At 47.1% G+C, this 24,958-nt stretch overlaps 1 protein-coding gene across 1 annotated transcript in view; it reads left to right on the top strand.

The window, feature by feature from the left end:
- Window positions 1–24,958, top strand: part of SLC6A15 (solute carrier family 6 member 15) — a 778,634-nt gene that overhangs the window by 470,178 nt on the left and 283,498 nt on the right. The window contains exons 7-8 of the mRNA XM_069629318.1: window positions 10,335–10,576; window positions 10,681–10,873. Of these exons, the coding sequence (XP_069485419.1) occupies window positions 10,335–10,576; window positions 10,681–10,873 (435 nt within the window). The remainder of the gene's footprint in view (window positions 1–10,334; window positions 10,577–10,680; window positions 10,874–24,958) is intronic.

Here is a 24,958-nt window from a genome sequence, read left to right as displayed (position 1 = left end):
CCCCTTTATAAAAAGATACAAGTCAATATACAATCAATTAAAAGATCAAACTACTTTATCTGATATGCTCCATTCAAATATGATTTTGTAGAAGACTTTGTCACCGCAATCCAGGACAAATTGGACAAAAACAGTGAAGAAATCACAAGCATACTACATAGTATCTTAGACCCCTTAAACGAAGAAAAGAGGCAAAGAAGATTATCAAGAGCGAGAGGTGACATAGGTGCCTTGGGACTGGAGGAAGCTTTTCCACAAAGGGTAACCTCCAAATTTACAGAAGCAAACTCAAATTTCTTCAATGACGTGTGCAAAGAGCCAACTACATGATGTACAGACACAAACACAATTAGCTTTAACGATAGGGCCAAAAAGCCTGTCACGAAAAAGCATTACATATCGCTTGTCAAACAGATAAAGTGGTAATAGGATCAGAGAAAATCGACCCTGGCTGCAAGTTGGATTTATGGGCCCCTAAACTGTCATAAACCTGTGAGAAGCAGGGAACAGGGAGTGGTGCTGGGGTGGAGGAGTAGGTGATGATCGGATCCTTATAGACCCCTGACCTGCAAACATTGTCAAAGAATACCCGATGTTTTTGAGAATAAAAACAAAACAACACGAAAAAAGGGATGAAGTCACTTCAGCATCTGGAACCCCAAAAGGCTGATCAAAAGAACCTCACATTAAATCTAATGACTCTCGGAATTTCCTGAGCAACCTAATCATCCCTATGAGCCCGAAAACAAATAAGGGCAACACATTGGAAAAATCTAAGGAAGCCCAGCATATAGGTATTGAAGAAATCCAGAAAACTAATGCACAAATATTGGTTGAAGAGGCAACTCCAGACTGCAGATAGAGAAATAAGGGAGACAACCCAGAGGAATAAATGACAGAACAACACATGTTGGTCTCAATATATTCATGTGAGGAGATGATCCAAGAAGATGAGGAAGACAGTAGTTTGTCGATGATGGAAGAACAGGTTGACAAGCTGATATGGTCAATCATAAATAAAGAGGGTGAACCACTATGGGGAAGTCCTTCCAGGAGTTCAAAACGCTGGAACAAAAATGTCTAGCTTTAACAACTGACCAAAAGGCTCCACTGACTACATTGACAAGTGTGAGCACTCCACATAACCACCTTGTCTCCACCGACCAAATTTCAGAAAAAATTAATGGGCCCAAAGGAGAACTAGTGGAGATGGAAGAAAGGGATTGGTGGATGAGGATCTAAGCATTGTCTAGGAAAGGCTCTTCCACATTGATGACAGACTGATATGAATAAAGGAATTGTCTTAAGATGGTTATAACATATACCAAGATTTCGATTACTGAGATGCAAGGACATCTCTAGGGTTGAATTCCTGGGTGAGGAGCTGCTGGATTGGCCCATAGGTCACCTAGAATCCAAACTGATCAAGCAAACGATCCTGGAGGAAGTGCAGCTGTTCTTTCCCCTTTTTATTTTGATGTGATGGAAAATACATAGGAAAGTGTGGTGATTAGCACAGGGCTAGATGGGAAAATGTCCTGTTTCTGGAAGAAACCCAAAGTCCCATTGATTATCCAAATAATTCAAGAGCCTCTTACTAATAGAGGAAGAGATGATTTTGAGCTGGCACCAAACCTCTCTTAAATATTACGGTGGGAAAAACTAGATCTGCCAAAAGAGATGCAATATCGAACCAGGATAATGATCTGACTAAAGATAAGCATGAATCCTGGTCCTGGTTGGCTGAAGCTCTCGTAACAAAAAAGAAAGGTCCCAAACTATTGCACCATCCAAAGCAGGACACGTGGATCATCGGAAGCTGGAATACGAGAGGTTTTGGGCATCTGTTTACCAATGGACAGTTAATTGGGAGGAGTATGAGATTGTCTGTTTAAATGAGACTGGTTAAGTACAATAACAGGTTTAGATGGTTTTGTAACTTTCCTAAATCCAGCAACAAAAGGTAACAGGGATAGATCAACCTCGGGCTAGTAACTCTTATAAGAAATAGAAGATCATTTGATAATATCGAGACATGGAATATAAACCCCTACATACAGGTGTTTAAGACCGGATTTTTGGCCGGATGACAAACATTCCTGAATGGCTAATCATATAAAACATATACTGGAACTCCATTGGGAATTAGCAATGTAAAATGTATAGAGTTGAGTATGGACTCGATCGGTACATTTTGTGAAATCCTGGAAGAATCAATAATCATAATATGTGGCGACTTCAACATGACCATTCTGAAGAAAATTCCAACCTCCACCTTTGAAGAAAATAAGACACCATCAGAATCGGAGAAAAAAAAGTGTTGCTTGGTCTGAGAAAGTGGGTTTGTGAGGATTACATTTGATAAATGGTCAAACCAGGGGACAAATGCCAGCATGCCGCACATGGAAATGAGGCAGTGTGAAGAAGGTTTTGGACTATTTTTATGTATCAGGGAACCTGCATCCTTGGGTATCCATGCTTGAGGTCATACCAACGTCACATAATGTCCATGATATATTAAAACCCACATGCATTTTAACCAATACATTTCAAGAACAAGTTCACTCTTTCCATGCTGAGATTGCTCAGGGACGAAATTGGTTAATAATAAATTCATCTAAAATATTGCATCTGATGAATCTAAGAAGGTACAACAGACAAGAGGAAGACACATAACAGCAATGCTGTGGATTATCCCAAACTTCTGAAGACTTATGGTGAAGTCAGAAGAAGTGGTATAACATCTGATTTCATGCACAAACGCTGTTATGACGCAGAATTATTAATTTGAAGGAAGTTATTAATATCAGACTTAAAGAAGCTAAAAGCTGAGAATAATTCAATGTTTGTTGTATTGGTCAGAATTAAAAAACAACAGTATAAAAACTGGGTCAAAGCAAAAAAACACAAACTGATCTAGGAAGATGCAGAGCAAATGCTGCAGAATAAAGTAAGAAGGCAAGGGATAACTGGAAAATGCTAAAGTCGAAAAATATCCCGCCGGAAACCCGCAGTGTAATGCAGTGGCGGAACCAACGTGGATAGACCACTAAACCAGGCTCTTTAATCCAGAAAGTATAGATCAGACGCAATGAGAAAACAATTTGATGACCAGGTTTTTTTTTTCTGACTGGTGAAGAAGAAATCTTGCTGCTTAGTCTAAAAGCTAGCAGGTCCAGGGCACTAGGCTCGTATGGATTGACCAACATGCATCTTAAAGAGGGGCCAGAATTATGGTCAAGCTTTCTTGGGAAACTGACCAAGTTAATATGTTAAAACAGGTGCCAAGATATTGGAGGACCTCTATGGTTGTCTTGATTTTGAAGAGGGGCTATAGGTCGGAACAAAGGAACTACTGGCCTATCGCCCTTCTCGACCCTGTTGGAAAAATATTTGCAAAACTTGTTCTGCGAGAATTAGAAGACTGGTCAAACAGGCCTGGTCATTTTAATCTATGACAGATAGGCTCTGTTAAAGAGGCCGGAACAGCTTTGAATGTTTTCCTGATTTATCATTTAAAAGCTCCAGTCCAACAGTAAAATATAGAAAGTTAGAAAGTAGGTGGGGGTGATCCAATATTTCAAGGAGAACGTAAGGGCGCAGGGACAAGTGTCAGGAGAGTGCTAGAGGGTCGTCCCCACCTTTTGCATAAAAACAATGGTAAAAATGTGCAATAAGATAATTGGCCGGTCAAAATTCAGTCTTTAAAAACGCATGCAACCTATCTGGCTACTCCCCTATATCCGTTCTCCTTTCTACACTGTACCCCTTTCTCATCTGCACACTTTTCTTTCTGTCCTGTACTTTTTTCTTCAGAACGTCCCCACTACCTGCAATCCCCTACCTTATGGACTTTCCGGCTGCATCACTTAACCTGTGCTTGATTCTGAAACCCTTTGTTCTCTGCATACACTCCTTTTTCCTCTGCTGCATCCCTTCTCTCCGCCTGAACTGCATTCATTTTACATCTTTTTCTCCTCCTCATTATGTCAGCGTCCTCCACGCTTTTACTGAAATGGGTGAGAAAAGCTACCCCTCAGATACAGAAACAAAACAGAAAAGGCGTCATGAGCAGCTGCCCGACGCTGCGCACACAGGAAACTGCAGAGCCCTGTAGTTTTCAGCTGAGGCATGATTGGAACACGGACTGATATGAAAATGGTACTGTACCTGCACCATACTTGTGACTTCTCGGTTAAAGCACTCTTCATATACAAGTCGCACATCATGAAATGCCTGCTCTATGACCCAGGAGAAGAGGGGAGAAGAAAGGATGGTAAAGGGCCTTCCAGACAATAATTGGGGCTTACTATGAGTTGGGTGGTGCAGTAATGACCTGGCGGTATTACCGTATACTGGCACATTATCCCACTGGCCAACTACGAGTATACCGGTAAGGTGACGGATTGACCTCCAGTTAAGAGTTGGAGGTCATTCCGCCACCTTAACAGCAAAGCGTACAGGGATTACAGGCATCAGTAGTAGCAGCACTTGTAATACTAGCAAAAACCCAATGGAGTCCAATGGGAGTCCATGAAATGGAGACTTAGACCACTCTACCACCACTCATAATCCTGTGGAAATACCACTGGACCAAGTGGCGGTATAGATAAATCTGTTTTCTTGTATTCTGGTGGATTTAACACCAGAATACTGACAAACTTGTAATGACCCGCATAATGACTCTTTATGTTTCAGTGCATGTGCATTTAATTACTTGCATTTTACAGTATAATGTTCATAAGTTATATTTGTGTGCATATGTGTGTGTTTTTGTATATGTGTGTGCATGGTTATGTTTGTGTTTATATCTGAGGGACTCATTACGAGTTTGGAGGTAGCCATGCCCTTATTAAGGCATGGCTTGCCCCAAACCCAGGTCCGGGTTCCCTGAATGGGGAAATACCGGGCCATTTCGACCTTGGAGGGCCCAGTATTTTCCCACTCAGGAAACCCGAACCCGGTCCATCCCCATTCCCATTTGAGCCCCCTCAATGGGAATGGGGAGCATGCTAACAACGGGCCTGTTAATGACGGGCCTGTTGTTAGCATGCCGGGCCGCTCACGGGACCCGCTAAGGATGTCTGGTAAAACCAGGCGTCCTGAGCTGGTCCCGCGAGCGGACCTCGTAATGGGCCGGTAAGGGGTTAACGGCTCTGGCACCTTTGCCGTCGCCGTTAACCCCTTACCGCCCTCCTTGTAATGAGGCCCAGAGTCTTTGTATTTGATTCCATATGTTTGATTCTGCCGATGTGTTTTCCTTCTGTCAATCGTTCTATGCCTGCCACCACTAAGTGCTGGTATTAAAGCAGTTATAGTTCCTTAATTTAATGGTACTCGGTTTATTGATGCCAGAAGTATATATGCTTCTGTTATGTATCAAGATCTTCATTACCCAGGGTCCTAGCATTCCAACACAGGATTGAATCCTGAAAAGAATAAGGAGTGTGACTAGGACAGCAGACAAGGAGGTAAAGCTTCAATTACTTACAGTTAATTTTCACAACTATGGGCCTCATCAGGATTTGCGCAGTAAATCAGTATAATTACTGCCGAGCGCAAATATCATTACCGTCGGGTCGTGGCCTGATTCCGACAGTAACGCTATTAGTGTCTGGCGGAAATTGCACCAAAATAAGGGCTACTGTCAGAAAACCTGTGCTAATAGTGCTACCGCCGGCGAGCCGGCACTATTAGCATGGGCGCTATTAGCACCGGTAGAAATTTGTATCACTGGCAGAAATTGCATCACCGACTGAACGGGAAGCATCGCGGTGGACATTTTGAAAATAACAATCCATTATATATCCCCACTTCCTGCAGCCATCCAGCACTACAAGCCATCAGAAATGTCTTAGGAGCGGGTAAGAATCAAGTGGGCCGAACATCACCTCGGAAAGCCCAACTTCAGCAAGGCTGAGATTGTGGTCATGACAGACGAGGTAGTGGGGCACTGTGAGGATCAGTATGGAGCCCAGCAGAGGGAGACCAGTGGGCAGCGTTACACAACTGTATGGACCAGCATTGCCCAGAAGGTCACAGCAGAATCCAGCATACCCGTGATGGTGAGGACTGCTGGAAAAGGTGGAATGACCGGAGGGTAAAGGTGCAGGGACTGCTGTCCCAACACCGCCAGGAGTTCTTGGTGACAGGAGGAGGCACTGCGGAGCCACTGCACAGGAGGAAAAATACAGTACCGTGCTCGACCTCGAGGGGATAGAGGGATGATGACAGTGCAGAGGTAGAGACAGGCGGCAAAAGGTGAGTGAACCCCCCAATGCATGCACACATGACAAACCAGAATAAGAAGCTCCAGTGGACAGGGACACAAGTTAGCAGACCCTGAAGCTGGGAATGCTGACAGGGCAGAGTGACGGACCGTCACATCAGCCACCCCAGAGCAGCAATGGGACAGGGCACTGAGGACACCACTGAGTGTCACAGCAGTGGGAAGGGCAGGCAAGCCACAGGGAAGTGCACATCACACACACAGACATGTTCCCAGCATGCCAATCACTGTGTACCACAGACAGCCCTGGTGGCTGAACAGCAGTAGCCCTTAGAGCCATGACAGTTCCAAGGAACAAGCCACTCCCCAACCCCACCATGTCACTTCCAACCTGGAGGGGATGTGGGACCACACACCTGCATGTCAGACAATATCTGCCGCAGCATGGACACCCTGCTCTACCCAAACACAGTTCATTGACTAAAAGGCCATGGGCCACACACCCATCACCACAAGCAACCCCATAACGGTGGGCCCAAATGCATCCTCCCATGGCCAAACATGCCCAGTTGCACTCATGATTGGGGTCGCACTATGTACCATTGCAATCATGTCATGCATGCCAATAAATGTGGTGGAACCATACCAGATGCACTATCCTATGTCCCCTACAGGTGTGCATGCATGCCAGAGTCCCCTGTGGAGGAGGAGGAGTCACCCGGCCCATCAGGCAGTGGTGCTACAAGGCCATCAAGGTCTGCCACCACGACCGCACAAAGGCCCACCAGATTGTCACCTAGGCACACAGACTGCCGTTCAACACCTGCAGCCAGCAAGGCCAAGCCTGCCGGTGGCATTGCAGGCCCTGGACTAAAATCAGCAGACACCAGGAGCAGTGCAGGCCAAGCTGCACCCCCACCTGCAGCCATCTGCACAGGCAGGCAGCCATCACCTGCTTCCAGTGACAATAAGGAGCCACCGGGGACACCAGCCCAGAGACAACACTTGACCAAGGCCCACACTCCCCAGGGAGCCCTCCACATCTCCAGCGCCTAGCGACACCTGAGGCATATGTGGACATCCCAATCAATGGCTCCCTCGTATTCAGCACTGGCCCGGTGCATAGCCCCCCTCCCCGACCACATAGTCCACCTGGCAACATTGTGCTGCAATAGCTGGACGCCATGGAGCGCAGACCGCGGGAGATTAATGCCATCGGCCATATTTACTCCGCCCACCTACAGTCCATCTGGGATACCATCCAGGTGGCCACGTGCAGAGGTCTGTGGTAAATGGTGAGCAACATGTCCGAAACCAGAGCCAACACATCTGCCCTCACACTATATGCCCAACGTGGGCGTGAACTGGCAAAGGTCGTCACTGCCCTTGTGGAAACCATCTGGCAGGGCAATGGACTGAAACATCAGCAGAACTTTGTGGCCAGCTCCGTTCCATCCACCTCCACAACACCCATGGAGGGTCACGAGAGGGTATGCCATGACAGTAATCGCACCTTCTGTGCCCGAAATAACCTGGGGCTCACAGGGGGAGGAAGAGGCCTGACTGTGAACAACACTGGGACAATGGCCACCATGAGTGGCCATGCTGGGGAGTTGGTGGTGGGTGGGGGATAGTGTGATGGCAAGTTGGTGGAGGGAGGCGAGAGGGTGGTGGGAAGGGGAAGGGGGGATTGTTAGGGCACATAGTTAGAATAAAACAGTTGAACTACATCAAGGCAAGGACATTCCTGATTGTGTCATTGTGGAGTTTATTTACAGAAGTGACAGCAACACAGTTGTGCATGGCTTGTGCAAGGGAAATTACTCTAAATAAATTGTCAATCAGTGCCTGGTGAGCCCGTCTTCCATCCCTCATGTCATCTCTGACATTGCCTGCTGTGGCCTCTGCCTCAGGCACTTCTTCATCATCTTCTGGGTGTGGAATGTCCACGTCAGGGGGTAAGGGCACATTCCTCCTCATGTAGATGTTGTGTAGCATGGCACACACAAGCACTATTTTTCTGAATTTTTCTGGCGCATTCATAAAGGCTCTGCCTGTTTGATCTAGGCAGGGAAAATGTGCCTTCAGGAGTCCAAAAGTGTGCTCAATGCACACACAGGTCCTGCTGTGTGCATTGTTGTAGACTATGTTGTGCGGTGTTTGTGAATCACGCACAGGGGTCATTTGCCAAGCCAGCTACAGATGCCCGGAGTCACCTGCATGGGTAGAGGCACAGACATTAAATTAGTCACTGAGATATGTGTGAGGGTGGACTTACACAGCATCCTGGCAATGGTCATCATGTGCATGAATATGGAGCATCACCCCAAGGCATGTTTCCATACTATGTCTGTGCATGAGGTGTCATTGGTATCATGGATTGTATTGGCATCACATGCACCCTGTTATGTCACAGCAGATGTTTTGTGATGTGTCTGTTGGTGACATGTGCACCTGGTGGCTGTCTAGTGGCTGGGTATTGCTCTCATGCATGTGTTATCTGGGTTGCCTATCAGCATTCCGAACGCTTCTAGGGGCAGTGGGTCAGCAATGCAGGGTGGGTGTACATGGGTGCAGCAATGGCAGTTCTGCTGATGTGTAGTGCAATGTGAGAATTATGCATGATGCATTGGAGTACCTGTAGTCATGTGTATGGAATGCATTGTTGCTGAATTTGTCCATCTGCATGTCCTCCAAGGCGTGTTCAACATGTGCATGCCCCCTGGGCTGTTCCTTGTCAATGGTGCAGGAGCTGGCTGGTTACTGGGTACTGTTTTTGCATGTACTTGTCATGCCATGCTTTGTGTCATTGTCCACCCTCTCGCCTCTGCAATTTGGTCAGGTGCTTCACAGTGCATAGGTGCAGTCAGTTTTACTCACCATGTATCCTTGCAGTGTGTTGTTCCATAAAACCATGGAGTCATGGGTGGAACCTGGGTAGCGGGCACCACAGCAGTGGGTGATGATGAGGTTGGGGTTGCAGGTCACCTGCACATTGAGGAAGTGGTAGTGCTTGCGTTTTCAGTAGACTGCTTTGTGGGCCTTGGGGGCCACCAATGCCACATGGGTGCTGTCCAGGGTCAGTTGGGCTATGGCATAGACGTTTGTATTCATGGTCTAGCTTCCCAGTCCTTACTGCCAAATTATGGAACACACTTCCTAAAACACTTAGAGCTGAACCATCTTATCATTCATTTAAGAGTAAAGCCAAAATGACCTGCTGCTGAGCTGCTGCAATAATTCCTCTGAAATGCCCCACTTAGTCTTATGGACTCATAATAAAGGGGACTAACACTGCAATACGGTTTGGTGGTATCTCAGCAGATTTACTGCAGAGATACCATCAACTGAGGAAGGGAGAACATACACCACTCTCTTTAGCCAAAATACCACTAATGAGGTTGCAGATCTCCTGCAATATGCAGTCATTCTGTAATCTGGTTACCACTGATGGTAGTGTTAATTGCTAGCTGCATTTTGGCAATGAAAACATCTGAGATGGTAATGATGCCTGAAATGTTACAGCACCCAATACTGTTTGCTATCATGAAATGTTCACCACATTGTGCCTTTCACTTTCTTCATTATACTCCTACATTATTGCTAAATTAGGTGCCAAGCAAAAACACTACTTATTTAGATGACACAGAGCCGGATCTCTTACTCAATGTGTCTCCTTGGCCATAGTTGGCCATATTTTAGAGTTAGAAATGAAAGTAGCAAGATTGGGAACTTAAAGGTAAGACAAAGACGTTATTGACCTGCAACATGCTTCTGCTATGTTGTGCAGTCTTTGCAAGCATCTTGAACAGTGTCTTTAAGATGTATTTTCCTTATTCACAGCCTTATAAATGTTTATATGCACGCTACAGGTGAATATTAGAGAGATGTTTTCTCTTCTATTCTGAACAATTAGCTGTAGTCTGTTTAGATAACTGAATGAACATCCATGATTTGCTGAGGATATTATTGAGTGTGTTAATATTTACTTTTCCAAAATTAAACCATTATTTAGACATCATTATTGTATTTTTTACATGGTCTAATCATGAACATACTTTTCTGCATTTTATCACCGACATGTATTGTTTCTAATTTCAAACAGCTTGAAATAATGCTGGAGCCCAAAGTCTGGAGGGAAGCTGCAACTCAGGTCTTCTTCGCCCTAGGTCTTGGATTTGGTGGAGTCATTGCCTTTTCAAGCTACAACAAGAGAGACAACAACTGCCATTTCGATGCAGTCCTGGTGTCATTTATCAATTTTTTCACGTCTGTGCTGGCAACCTTGGTGGTGTTTGCTGTATTGGGATTCAAAGCAAATATCTTAAATCAGAGCTGCATTACCTTGTATGAATCATCATTTTATTTATTTTTATTTGAAGCATTACATTTCACATGCGATTCCAGAGAATGTATCACCTAAACTGTCTGTATTTTCTTGTGTCTTGTAGAAACTCACAAAAGATTGCAAGCCTTATACAAATTGGCAACATAAGTCATGATATTATTCCTCAACATATCAATTTCTCAAGAATTACAACAGATGACTATCATTTAATCTATGACATTATTCAGAAAGTTAAAGAGGAAGACTTTTCAAAGCTAGGCCTACAAGCCTGTCAGATTGAAGATGAGCTCAACAAGGTAAGGGATTCAACTTCCTCCTACTGGAATACCTCACCAACAGTTGCCTATTAATCTCATTCATACCTAGGGAAGGGTGTGGTTGGAAAATGTGGGTGAGAACTGCCAGTGTCCCACCCACATTTCACTAGCCAACTCATGTCCATTTCACAGTGCCGCAATATGTTTACCTCATCAGCTCCCTGTCCCTTCCTCTCCCATCTCTTAGACCCCACAACATCACTGATCATTCCTCACCTCTCCCCACCCACTCACCTGCTGGAATGGTGCTTTCTACTCCAGCTTCTACTTTATGGCCGTTTATCCATTAGTCATTTTTCTATTTTCTTTGGCGACAGCCATCTTGTTTTTTTGGGCTGGGAGACTCGGTTCACACAGAAACCATCTCCCCCCCAAAAATACAAAATGTCACCTTTTGACACAAATGGACCCCCGGGGTGTGAATAGCTATGACACCTTGTTCTGGAGGCTTACATGGTTTTGCTCAGCGCTTCCTAGGCTGAGGCTAGCAGGCTAGTTGTGTGCACCCTCCTATGTGAGGGTGATGGCTTAATTCGTTTTGAGGTTTTTAGTGTTTATTGCAATTTTCTCTGGGTTAAAGAAAATAAATATATGCCATACATACAAATAAACGCACATCTATAATTGTATGAAACTGGTGTAGATATCAATGGACGTAATTATCACAAGGAAAAAAAAAGTACTTAACAGCTGACAGTGTTATGGGTAGCCAATTATCACCAAACTGTTATTGTTTTGTATTAAGTTTCATGTATGAAGGTGATTTAACAAAGTTGTTTCTCTATAGCACAACTTGCAAGCACTGGTTTGTATATTGTACTATTCTTTCTGATATAGTCATATTTGAGCAATATGGATATTATCAAATAGGAAAATTGAGTGCTCACTGATCAGCATTCCATCACTCATGGGTAGATCAATGTTTATGCTTGATATTCTATCAAGGGAAACATTAAAAAACGAATTTGGGTGATATTATTATCCAGTCATTAACTAAACATTTTAACAATGTTTGTCAAGGTGAGCTCAATATCCCTAAAAAAATATTAAATGGCATCCAGACAGAGAAAGAAGCAAACTTAGGCCTGACTTCAGCCTGATCGATATGTAGCCATCTGAGGTAGCATGCTGGGAGCAGTAATATATAAGGGTTTGAATGCCATGTTAGAGGTTTGTAGATTCTTTAAAGAATGGAAGTGCAAGAAGCATTATCCTTTTAACTGGGATGTAAACCTAGATGGGTGAGAATAGCGTTCTAACTTTATCAAATGGCCAGGTTGGTTGTTGAAGTAAGACTAGATACCAATGATTTCATGCACATTCAACTGTCAGTAAACATACCCAAAACGTCTCCGAACAGGTTCTGTGGACAGACATCACAATACTCTCATCAATAGTTTTTTTTTTTCTCAAATTTCATTTTATTGGTTTTCTACAAGCAAACAGGCATTACGGCATTATCTTACATGAACCGAAAGCAGCGCTCAGTTGCTTGTTATTATAAAAGACAATAAGCATGAACAAAAACAACAAGACTGTAAATTCTCAGTGGGGACGACGGGGAGGGGGAGGAGAAGGGAGGGGAGATGATGGGTTGTATATCAGGAGTCAGAACCAGCGAATGCTGTTTGGACTGCAGGAGTACATCGAACGCAGGATGGGCCTGCATGGTACCAAATCTTCATTTAGTTTGTATGTGCTCCAGCAAGCGTGAGAGTCGGGGGGGAGGGCGAAGGTAGTTCTGGGTCATTATCGGCCTCATCACGAGTCTGGTGGTAACCCTTAAATGTGGCGATAGCGCTATTACCGCCGCATTTAAGGGTCCGCCAGATCATGGCTTTGGCGGATTTCCCACCAGCTCTCAGCTGGGTTGAAATCCGCAGCAAAGTTGCGCCGGTGGTAATAGCGCACATTTTCCCCATTGGGTCCAATGGGGAATGAGGAATTCCTGAATGGGCCTAATGGGGAATGGGCAATAACCCTTCCGCCAAACCTGTGATCTGGCGCTAATAGCGCCGGGGGGTTTGGCGTTAGGGCTATTAGCGCCGGCGCTAATAGCGCCGGCGTTACCGCCGAACTCGTGATGAGGCCCTATGTCTTTACTGCTGGCTTCCCTTGTCTGTGGCTTGTGTCTTGTATTTCCGGCCTTCTCTTTGATCATATTTGTCTATCCATCAGAGGGAGGGAGGCTGTCGAGCCAGGCATGGGTATTTCTGTGTGTAGTCCAGGAATGGGGCCCAGGTTTGGTAAAATTTGTCTCTGTTCCCAAACCGGAGGGCTGTTATTTTCTAAGCTGCTATTATGTCCCAACATTTTATCCACCACATCTGTACTGCCGGACCCTCTGGGTTCTTCCAGAGCCTGGCTATTGAAATTTTAGCTGCCGTCAGTAGGTGGGCGCATAGTTCTGCTCTGTGGCCCAATAGGGGAAATTGGCCCTCGCCGCTTGCTCCCAGAAGGACAATACCAGGATCCCACGGAATTGTGAGGTCCGAGATCGTGTTGACTTGGTCTAACATTGCTTTCCAGAATTCGGTAGCCTTGGGGCATGTCCATAGTAGGTGGTACAGTGTACCTTTGTCTGGGCACCCTCTCCAACACAGTGGGGGAATCGCGGGGTTACATTTATTGAGCGTCTCTGGAGTTTGATACCACCTATAGCATACTTTGAATGCCCCCTCCTTGTAAGTTACGCATTTGGAACTTCTGTGCGCTCTGGCCCAGATGTGGTCCCATTCCTCCAGTTCAATGGGCCTCCCTATGTCTTTCTCCCATCTGAGCATGTATGGTTCTTTGCAGGTTGGGTCAGTTCTGTCGAGGATCTTGTAGAGGGTTGATATTCTACCCTTAGGGGGTATCGCTGTGAGGGTTCGCTCCAAGGCTGGCAGGTCTCTGCTTCCGAGGTTTTTCATGATACTGCTTGAGAGCCAGTGTCTAAGCTGCGAATATCCGTACCTCTCTGCTTCAGGAATTTTGAATTTCGCCTTGCAGGCTTCGAAGTCCAGAGGTTTTCCCTCTTCAAAGAAGTCTTGCATCTTCTCTAGTCCTCCTTTCCATTTCTGAAAATTATTGGGGTTACTGCCCAGAGAGAATTCCGGGTTCATCCAGATCAGTGTGAGTGGGCCTATTATGCTTCGGCTATTCCACCGTTGCAGCACTTTCCTCCAGTTTGACACTGTGTTTTCAGTCGCTGATAGGGGCTGTGTGCCAGCTCGGTCGCTGTGACTTTTCATATGTGGCAGTGACACTATCGGGACTGGGCTCCAGGCCTCCTCCAGCTCCAGCCAACAGGGTTTCGGGGTAGGGGCAGACCAGGCGAAGGCCTGCGAGAGCTGCGCTGCCAGGATATATCTCTCAATGTCTGGTACTCATAGGCCTCCCACCCTCGTCATCAGAGCATAATCTTCCTGGGAATTTGTGGCTGTTTTCCTTCTCATATATATTTCATGATGCTCATCTGCAACTTCTGCACCGCTTGTTTCGGAATGGCTGTGGGCAGGGCTGAGTGTGATATAACAATCTGGGAATTAAGTTCATCTTTAGAGCCGTGATTCTCCCAAACCAGGAGATTTCCTGTTTTTGCCAGTGAATTAGGTCACTTTTGAGTTCTTTGAGGAGTGGCGGGAAGTTTGCTTTATATATTTTATTGGGTGTGACTGGTAGCTGGACCCCTAAATAGGGAAATTGCTTTTTCACCCAAGGAATTAGGTAGTCCTTTTCCAGCGCTATGGTCAGCGTTCGAGGGAGGTTGATACTCAATGCCTTGGATTTGGATAGATTGACCTGGAATCCTAATGCCTGCCCGAATTCCTTCAGTTCCGTCCACAGAGCTTTCATAGACTCCTTGGGCTGGGTCAGTGTTAAGAGGACGTTGTCGGCATATAGGGCTGCTTTATAGACTTGGCCTTTGATTTCCAGGCCCTGGATTGCTGTGTTGTGGCGAGTTCTATTCACAAATGGCTCCATGGAGAGGGCAAAGATGAGAGGGGAAAGGGGACATCCCTGTCTTGTACCTCTTGTTATTCTAATTATTTCGGATCTGATCCCATTCATTCTGAGTCTAGTGGATGGGTGTTGATAATTGGCTAGTGTCCATTTTGTGAAGTTAGGCCCGAATCCATAGTGCCTTAGCGTTTCTTGGATATAGCCCCAGTCTAGCATGTCAAAGGCTTTATGTGCATCGAGAGATAGGACCATAATTTCCAAGACCTTCCTGTTGGCAGATTTGATGATGTTTATGGTTCTCCTAATATTGTCGTGGGTACTACGGCCAGGGATGAATCCGGTCTGGTCCGGGCGGATAATGACTGGAAGAAGGGGCTAAAGCTAGAATTTGTTAGCTAGAATTTTCGCAAATATTTTAGCATCATTGTTCAATAGGGTAATGGGCCTGTAAGAGGCGCAGTGGCTTTGGTCCCTGCCGGGCTTCAGTATGAGCACAGTTAGGGAATCCTCCGTGGAGGGGGTGGTGGTTCCCGATGATAAGAAAGAGTTGAACAGGGCCACAAGCTGGGGTGCGGGAATATAGGAGAACGCATTGTAGAATTGGGCCGTGAGCCTGTCTGGCCCTGTGGTCGAGTTTTTTAGTGATGAGATGACCTCTCTCACCTCTTCCGCAGAGATAGGCTCTTCTAGGGAATTCAGTTAAGGGTGCGGGGAGTTCGGCTCAACTCCTGCTAGATATTGAGACTGTGCGGATTTTGTCGTGATTCCTTTCTGATATGCTGTCATAATGTTCAGCTTCTCTGTGTTAGAGTGGCAAAGGGATCCATGGCCATCCAAGAGAGATTGGATATAGTTTCTTGACTGCAGCTTTTTAAGTTTATGAACCAGCAGTCGGTTTGCTTTATTACTGTTCACATAGTAAAATTGTGTAGGTTAGTGTTCTGGCTGCCTTGTCTGCTAAGTGCATTTCTAGAGTTCTTTTCGCTTTTTGTAGTATGCGGCTCGCTTTCTTGTTGTAGCATTGTTTGAGGATGTGTTCCCCCTCTGCTACCTCTGCTTCTTGCTTGTTTTGCTGTAACTTGTTCAACCATCGGAGCCGGGCTGTTCAGTCACCTGCGACCCACCTAATGACTGGCTTCATTGCGTCCCAGATGATAGGTTCCGGCGTGTCCCTGATGGTGTTCTCCTTGAGGTAGTTCTTGAGGGCTTCCGCCATTTCCGCTCTGATGGCTATATCTGTCAGAATGTGGTCTTGTAGCCTCCAGTGTCGGTGGGGCGGGTCGGGTAGACCTTGTACCCTTAGCTTCATTGTGACCGGTGTGTGGTCCGATAGGGCTCTGTGTCCTAATTGTGTGATGTTGACGCAGGGGATGAGAGCACTAGAGAGGAGCAGGAGGTCGATCCTTGAGTGCCCCAGGTGGGCGTGAGAGAAGAAGTGTAATCCTTCACCACAGCATTGGAGACTCTCCATGCGTGTATGGTGTTGGTTTCCCTCAGAAATTCTGCCATGGCGAGGGCCTTGCCGAAGTCCTCCTTCGTTGGAGGGAGCATTTTGTCAAGGTTCGGGTCTGGTGTTAGGTTGAAGTCGCCACCCATTATTAAACAGCCCTCAGTGAAGGTTATGATGATGGGAAGGAGATTGTGAAGGAATAAGCTTTGTGCAGCATCCAGGCAGTATATAGCCACAAGGGTGAGGGGGAGCTCAACCAGGAGGCCTTTGAGTAGTATGTAACACCCCTCTGGGTCCCTTTTGACAGTGATTTGCGTTATCGGTAGGTCTCGACTGAACAAAATGGCTACCCCTCTTTTCTTTTGACCCGCTGAGGCAAAGTAGCGCCTTGGATAGCGTTGAGAGAGTTGAGAGGGGATGCACTTTTCGTCTGACTCGAGGAGGTGCGTTTCCTGTAGGCAGACAATGTCGGATGCCAGCTGGGAGAGTCTGTGTTCCACGGATTTCCTTTTACGGGGGGCGTTTAGACACTGGACTTTCCAGGTTGTCACTGACAGTTAGTTATCCATGGGCCATTAGTGATTTGGTCGATTGGAGGAATTGTCCTGCCCCTGTTGGATTGCAAATCTTTATGTATCCCCATCCCCAATGGGCTGAGCTTCCGTTGTTGGGGTAGTTTTGCTCTGAGGATCCTCCTCCCTTGAGATGTGTTCCTTACTGCGTATCTCCCCTCCCCCCCCGCTGTCCAGTTGTTTCCACTTCCCCCCATCTTTCCAAACATAGTCAAACGAAAAAGGAACAATAACATGAGCAAGAATAAAAACAGGTATTCCAGACCAGCACATACAGGCTTTGGGCCTCAACATTTTCCCAGATCTCAAACCGCCAGTTATGACTTTTTACCTGACCCAGCTTCCAGGATATGTGGCCTCCTACCTCCTTGCAGATGTGTCCATTCATGAGGTGTAGACTGTTCTGGTGCATTGCGGTCGGCACTACACCCATTGTCAGTATTAGGGGCCTTGTTCGATGAGCGTTATCTCTCTCCTCCATCAGTTTTGGCACTGTTGTGGGCTCTTTCCCCATCTTTGCTTTCTTTCTGTCGACCACTCCCACGGCTTGGTAGATGGGCCTGTCATGTTGGGCCGCGGGTGAACGGCTGTATCCGTTTGGTCATCTTCCAGGTGCAGTTGTTAAAGAGTTCCCCCCTTCTCACCTGAATCCGTTCTTTACCGGTGTCCTTGTAGGCTGCCTTCTTTCGGATGGATCGGGTTTTGAAGAAGGCGGCCCATGTCTCTGCCGAATCCAGAATGCGTTCAGTTTTCCAGGAGGTCGAATCCAGGAGGCAAGGTAAGTTCGCTAGAACTAGAATCCAGGAGGAAGAAGAAAGGGGGGGTTCGAGGAAGGAATAGCGGAGTGGAAAGAAGAAGAACCGCGAACTACAGAGCACACGTCTGGTCGCTAATCGCTATAGCATTGAGACGAGCGGAGCCGCGGAAGGCGTGGTCTAGAAATAAAGAAAGGTTACGGCCAACGCATGGAGCGAGAAGGGAATGCGTTGGACGGCCATATTGGAGGTATTAATGTGTATAAGTCCGTTGTGACAAGGACCATGAGGCCCAAAAGGGGCCCACCCTGCGATTCATGACAGCAGTAGTGCTAGGCCTTCCGCACAGTTGCCGATTCTCCTCTGTTTTCCTTCCCATGTAAATGAAAGGCCAAACGGGTGCGTCCATCTGTATAGAATTTGTTGTGATCGAAGGGCTTTCGTGACTGGCTGCATTAGCCGTCTTTTGTGAAGGGTGACCAGTGCTAGATCTTGATATAGCTGTATGCGAGAGCCATTGATCGTGAGATCCCTCTGTGTTATTTCTGCTGTCAAAATGTCTTCTTTCAGACAGTATGATGTCATCAATATTAGGACATCCCTGGGTCTCGTCCCTGGGTCATTTGTTTTGGGCCTACCCGATGGTTTCTGTCAAATCCGATCGCCTCAGGCTGGGTATCGTTTAGTAAGTTGCTAAAGCAGTGTTGCATCATATCCTTTAGATCCTTGTTAAGCACCGATTCCGCTACGCCCTTGACCCTAATGTTAGATCTTCTGGATCTGATTTCCTGGTCTTCCGTCTGGAGTTCCAGGTTATTTGTCGTGTTAGCCAGCTGGTCCAGAAAAACACTATTTTGGTTGGTTTCCACTGCCACATTCGAAGGTCTGCTTTCAACCACATCTACTATTTCTCCTATCTCTGCCATCTCTTTGCTGACCTCCTGAAGGGAGGATTTCAGTTCCTCCTTCATTTGTTCCAGTTGGCTGTGAAATGTGTTTGTCAATCTGGCTTTCATTCCCTTTAGGCAATTCAGGAGTTCTTCTTTGTCTGTTGCCTTTGTTTTCGTGGGGAGGACTACAGTTTGAGTGGTCAGGGCCGGCGGGGGGGGGGATGGCGATTCAGCATGTGTTCTGAGTTTCTCTATCCAGCACCTCTCTATTTGACCTTCCTGAGCTCTAGCTGGGGTTATTGCTCTTGCTGGGCCAGCCTTAGGTTTGGTTCCTGGCCTCTGGGTCGCTCTGGCACGAGACGGCTACCGTTGTTCAGGGCTGTGGGCGTACGCTGCTGGTGCGGCCAGCCAACTTGCGGTGAGGCCGTAGTGACCACTGTTGATTGTTGCCAGTCATGGCTTCTCTACACTGGTCCGATCTACCACTCTGGGGAGCCCGTTTTGTGTACTGAACTTTTTGGGCTACCCTTAATCCAAGCCTTCTTTCCTCTCTTCTTCTTTTCCCTCTTCCGTAAGTGCCCCACTGATGCTGGTATCTATTTCCTGGGCTTCTAGCAGTCCCTGCCTGTGTTTTGTGGCCCGTATGCTGCTTCACCCTGTGGTCAGTAACCTGCTCTTCTGGGGTTTTCCCGCGTTCAGTGTAGGGGGCCCGCCTGACAGCGTCCTCACTATCTTTGTGGGCCTCTTCTCCTCTCAGGTGTGCCCCTCAGTCTTTTGGCTGGGCTTCACCCACCACCTTCTTTCAACCTGTCCTCACGACTTCGTGGGCTTACCCTGGACGTGTTGTGGAGATGTAGTAGTGTTTTGGGTGGATTGCTCTCCCCCCAAAGTGCTTCAGGCTCACTTCATTTAGCTTATATGGAGCGTCCACCAGCCCCTCCAAGGATTAAGGATATCTCCGGACTCTCTATCGCCCCATGTACCTCTGGACTTCTTAATGCTGCACCATGTACTACAGGGCCTCCCTCGCCCACTGCGCCATACACCGCTTGCACACAGCACACACTGAGCAACGCCGGGCCAGTCAATGCTCCCTTCGGCTGCTGGCAGGCAGGAGGTGTGTAGATAGTGCTCTCCGTTGTATTCTAGGCGCAGCCCTCCCAAGTGCAGGACATGTCCGCCAAAAGGAGTTGCGGCGGGGTCTGGACGGGGTATCAGCAGGTCAGCCCCTGGGAGCAGTCCCAGCAGGAGCAGGTCACAAAACACAGCCACCACATAGGGGTCTCTCTGAAACCAAGGATGTAGAGTGCTAATTGACAGTACTTGCCATGCGGCCTATGTTAAGAGGCTCTGTGTTGTCCTTGAGTGTGTGCTGTGCCTCCAGGGCCTCTCCCAGTAACCCTGTATGGGGGGAAAGTGCTGCCTCTGGGTGTGCGTAGTCTGAAGGCGCACCCACTCTGTTTTCTGATTCAAGGAGTGGACTCTGTCCTCCCTCGTTGCGTGGCCTCCTGGTATTTGGTATATGTGTGCACTTCCCGACAGTATTCGGGGTTGGGTCTGTGCTACAGTGTCTTCCAGGTGTCCCCTGCCCTGCATGCCGACCCACTCCTTGGGGGTGGGGGGAGCCAGGCCAGCAGGAGCCGTTTGTGCTACAGGCACCAGTTGCGCATTCAGCATTTGTGTGGATGGGCTGGCCGCCTCACTCCTGGGCACCCTCCCCCCAACCCATCTCACTTGGTGTATGAGCCTCCATTGCAGCTCTCCTCTGCTTTTTGTCTTGGGTGCTGCAGGCAGCGCGTGGGGCTCCCCCGCTGTGCTGGACTTGGCTGGGCTCTCGCCAAATGTTTCATGCCCCTGGTCCTGGGGGTTGCTTCTCGGTGGCACCCGGCCTCCGGATAAATGATGGCGGGGGAGCACGCCGGCCCGGCCCCCTCTATCTGTCGTCCTTGGGCCAGTGATCTGAAGGGGTTCGGGGTGATGGTATGTGGGGGAGTCAGGGCTGGCACACCATCCCATGGGGACCCCTCTCATGACCCCCGCAGCTGCCTGGTGTTGCGAGGTGCTCCTCAGCCCCCGGTCCCTGTATTCCCCAACCGACTATGCTCCCATGCGTAGTGCCAGGTTGGATGGGTTGGTATAGCAGGGCCCCAGAAAGTTCTCAGATCCTTTGTCAGGTTGGTGTTGCACTGGGGCTGCTTTTTACGCAGGGTGCCCCTGTGAATCAGATGGAGGTGCGCAGGTGCGCAGGCACCACATCTGCACAGAATGTGGAGTATGTCAGAGGGCCCACCGTGTTATTTGGGCATCACAGGATTCGTTTGTTGTGGGGTTGCGTGCAGTGATCACACCCCTGCACAGCAGGAGCACATACCTTTGTGCATGTATTTTGTAATCAGGGCACTGCTTACTCCAGGCCTCTGCTGCTAAAGTATCTGTCTTGGGCCCGCCACGCAGTCTGAAGGTCTCCCAGCCGGTAACGAGGAGCAGGCGGCCAGCAGGGCACCCCACTGATCACGCTCTCTGCCCGCTACAACTCAGCCCAGCTTCTGGCAGTGGGGACACAGGACCATGGACCGCTGCTCGCCCCAGGGGGCTTGCTGTTTTCACCAGGGGGGTGCCGTCCACCTGGCATGTCCCCCATCCTGCGACTCACAGCAACCTCCAGCTGGCGATCGGTCTCCGCAGTCACTGATGATACAGGTATGGCGCTTATTTACTTCTCTTGCACCCAGTATCCAAGCACATGCAAGTGGGGGTTGCAGTTCTTCCCCGCAGCCTTCTTCAGATCCAACTGTGTGGTTCCACACTCATATGTTGGGGCAAGGGGGCTGGGAACATATCTCACACTGTGTTTGGGCACCTACCCTTCTCAATCCATTCACATTTCCACTCCTAGAATGGCTTTTACCTTCTAGTGCCTCTGTGCCTGAGCTGCCTTTGATCCTTCCCGCAGCGCACGCCTGCCGGTTGGGGTTGTGGTGGGCTCTGCGGGTTCCTCCAAGGACCTGCCGTCTGCTCTGCTATAGCTGCATGAAGTTTGCTGCTAGTACCATGGGGGCAGCCCAGAGAGGGCACTGACCTCAACAAGAAGGTTGCTTCAGTCACGGGCCTTCCATATCACCACCAGTCCAATTTTGGGGGCTCTGCAGGTCGAGATTTGTGTGCAGTGTGTTGTTCGTGGCATGCTTCGCTGGGGTGTTTCAGCTAAGTCTGAGCAGCGGGACCGTTGGCCGCCGCTGTATGTCCTAGTCGGCGGCTGTTTCTACATCAGGGGTAGGCCCAACTCCTTTTTTTTTCGTCCAGGGGAGGGGGGGCGGCAGTCCGAGGAAGCACTGAGCCGTGTGGATACCGCCACCACCCCTCCTGCGACGTGTGTGCAAGACCCTCTAGTGGCTGGCATAGTGGACGGCTGGACGATACAGCCTGCTCCGGGTCCCCGTCTCGGTGTCTGCTGCCACAAGCGCCTCCTCAGGATGCCTGCGCGGTGGGGTCTGTGTCGTGCTGCGGCTGGCTCATGAAGGTTGTGATCAGAGATAGTGCTTTCCACGTTGCTGCGAGCCGCGGCAGTGCCGGGGGAGGGAGCGCAGCCTTTAGCTCCTCACGGGTTGTATCTCCAGACTTTCTCATCAATTGTTAAAAATCAATGATCATGTAGGTCGCTGTTCCGATTAGCTTATCGCTTTATGTGCCTTGCACTCTGAAGTAAACTGCACCAAAAACGGGCGTGTGTGGCTGGATGACATATCCAGGAGCAGGCATTGGGGGGAGGAGAGTGTTGGTGTGCTGCTGCACACCGGGACCTGCCGTACTCTCTCCCCACCTGTTGCCTTACCCTGGTGTGATGCAGTTCATTGCCAAATTGATGTTTTGCTGATTTCAGGCAACCATCACATGTGTGAAGGTGCTGAAATCCGGGGAAAGGGGTTGGGTATCGAAATGTTATGTATCCAGCCATGTCCAGAGGGTCCTAGCAGGTAACTATGCAAAATATGGTGCAGATTGGTGAAACTGTGTGGAATTGTATAAGGAACAACGCCCCGCCAAGCCACAAAACCACAAACAAATTTTGACTTGTGCTTCAATCCAGTGAAAGTGGTGGGATGGCCAAATATCAGGTAGCTAGTATTGTCCAGATGGCCCTAACAGGTAACTATGCAAAATTTGGTGCAGATCGGTGAAATGGTGTGGAATTGTAGAAGGAACAACGCTTAGCCATAAACCGAGTAACACACCCACAAATGTTCACTTTTATAAACATATAGAAGATAAAGAAAATATCTCAGTGTAATGTGAGTACGCTCAACTCTGTTCTATGAAAACACTATACGACCTAAGTGTATAACATGTATGTCACAGGATGACAAATGTGCCCCCAAAAATGTGTAAATACGGATTTCTGATTTTACTGTGAATGTTTACAGAAACGCGGTGTAATCCCATTAATCCCTCTACCACTAGCTGCAAGGTTTGCATTCTCCGCTCACCTCCTTCTCCCTTTTCAAAATGATGTCTTTCTCTTTTCCTTATTGCATGTATTATGTCATCAGAATTGTTGCGATACACCTGAAACCTCCTCAGCAGCCCCACCCAGCAATGCCAATCCCTTTGCACGTTGTTAGCAAAGTTTTCACACTTTCTAAACACACTGGGATACATAAGAATACCACTGCATCATGAAAAGGTAATTTTGGCATGTTATAAGCAGTAGGGCAAACATTGCTTAAGTGCCAAAAAGATACATTTTTGATGCATGTTTGTAATAAGGCAAAGTTTGCCCTCGTGCTTGTACTAGAAAAATGTAGTAAAAATGTGTCTTTTTTGCAATTGGATGATGTTTGCCCTGGTGCTTATATCCGGTCAAACTGCACTTGTCATGGTACAATGATTTTCATATATGTCCCAGTGTTCTTAGAAATTGGGCAAACTTTGCATTTCTGTAATCTGTCCCTATAAATGGAAAATGCATAACTAGGAAAATCCTGATCTCCTGCGAACACTCCTACCACTTGTTTCTGCATGCAACTCCCATTTCAATGTCTCATTTTCTCACTGGCAAACTTTCTCTCTCGCTCTCTTTCTCTCTTGATCTCTCTCACTCTCTCTCGCAATCTCTCTCCATCTGTCTGTCTGTCTCACTCCCCCTCTGTCTTTCATATAGATAATTTGTATACCATGTGCAATACGCATCTGGGAGTTGGCATTTGAGGGTCCGAACAGCCATGGAGACAATTCCATTTCTTGGTGCCTTTACTCTCTCCTCTGCCTCTTTTATGGAACAGTCTTTTTTTAACGTTAAAGAAGTGTCAACTCTCAGCAATGCTATTCATGTAAGTTGCCTTCTTCCTCAGTGGCAATGAATTCAGAAACCAAATGATAACATCATCACTGCTGGTATTCTCGTAATTGAACATGTTATAAATGTCCAACCGGGAAGGAATAACTTCTTCACCTGTTTGAAAATATTTCAAATATTTTGAAACAATTGAAGATATAATACACTTTAAAAATGATTGTGTTTGTTGTATAAACAATTTATAGTAGACAGACAATCTATATGTGTATGGCAAGTAATATTTCTTCCTTAAAATATTATTGTTAGTGTCATTTTACATATAAATAAGAGTGACGTGTGGTTTTAGGAGATTGTGCTATTTTTAGGGTACATTTATTCTTAGATTAGATATTTTAAAAATGCAGCCCGTTTTTGAAAGAGGATGTTTATTGTTCAGAGCACTTAGACATTGCCAGATTGAAAAACTGGAACATGTAAAGTAGACACTATTGTCAAAATCAACAGTTCATTAAGCATTGGTGGCATTGCACTAGGGCAATCACCTACTCGACGTGCAGCTAATTTCCATACACATAACACATCAGCTGCAAGCATTTTAGTTTTTGTAGTGCTCATGCAATTTTCAATACGCATCATCCACATCATTTTAGGAAACTTGCACCACATAATTGATCATAAATAATGTTCCTGTGCTTTAAAACAGAACATTAGATGGGTCCCTCTTCACATATATGAAAGAACTATAAAGCTCCTTTAAAAAACATATTTTTTGCTACACAAACCTATGTTTGTTGTTATCAGCAGTGAATGCCAGGGATGGAAATCATCATTCATTTGTCTATGCAACAGGCTCCACCATGGCCCCAGCCAAACCAAACAACCCCTATTATTCAGTGCACCTACCCTGCATCTTAGTTCAGTGTCCGCTATACCATAATAATGTAACCAATGGCCACTGCTCATGGCTTGCAACAATGGCACATCTCCAAATCCATGGAGCATAAGCATCAGCCTTTCTGCATTCGTCAATAAACAAATAAGAGTACAAATTCTGTTTGCCGAGGGTCAGGCCCACTTCTCAGACACCAAACGTATCCTACATTATGACACTAGTCAAAAAATAATCATGCTTTCAGGTCCTTGCCAATGCTCCTTACAC

The sequence above is a fragment of the Ambystoma mexicanum genome, chromosome 12, assembly GCF_040938575.1.
Source record: "Ambystoma mexicanum isolate Mex_15411 chromosome 12, UKY_AmexF1_1, whole genome shotgun sequence".
NCBI classification, from domain to species: Eukaryota; Metazoa; Chordata; class Amphibia; order Caudata; family Ambystomatidae; genus Ambystoma; species Ambystoma mexicanum.
Note: the sequence above shows the minus strand (reverse complement) of the source record. Positions and strands in the feature narration are given on the sequence as shown.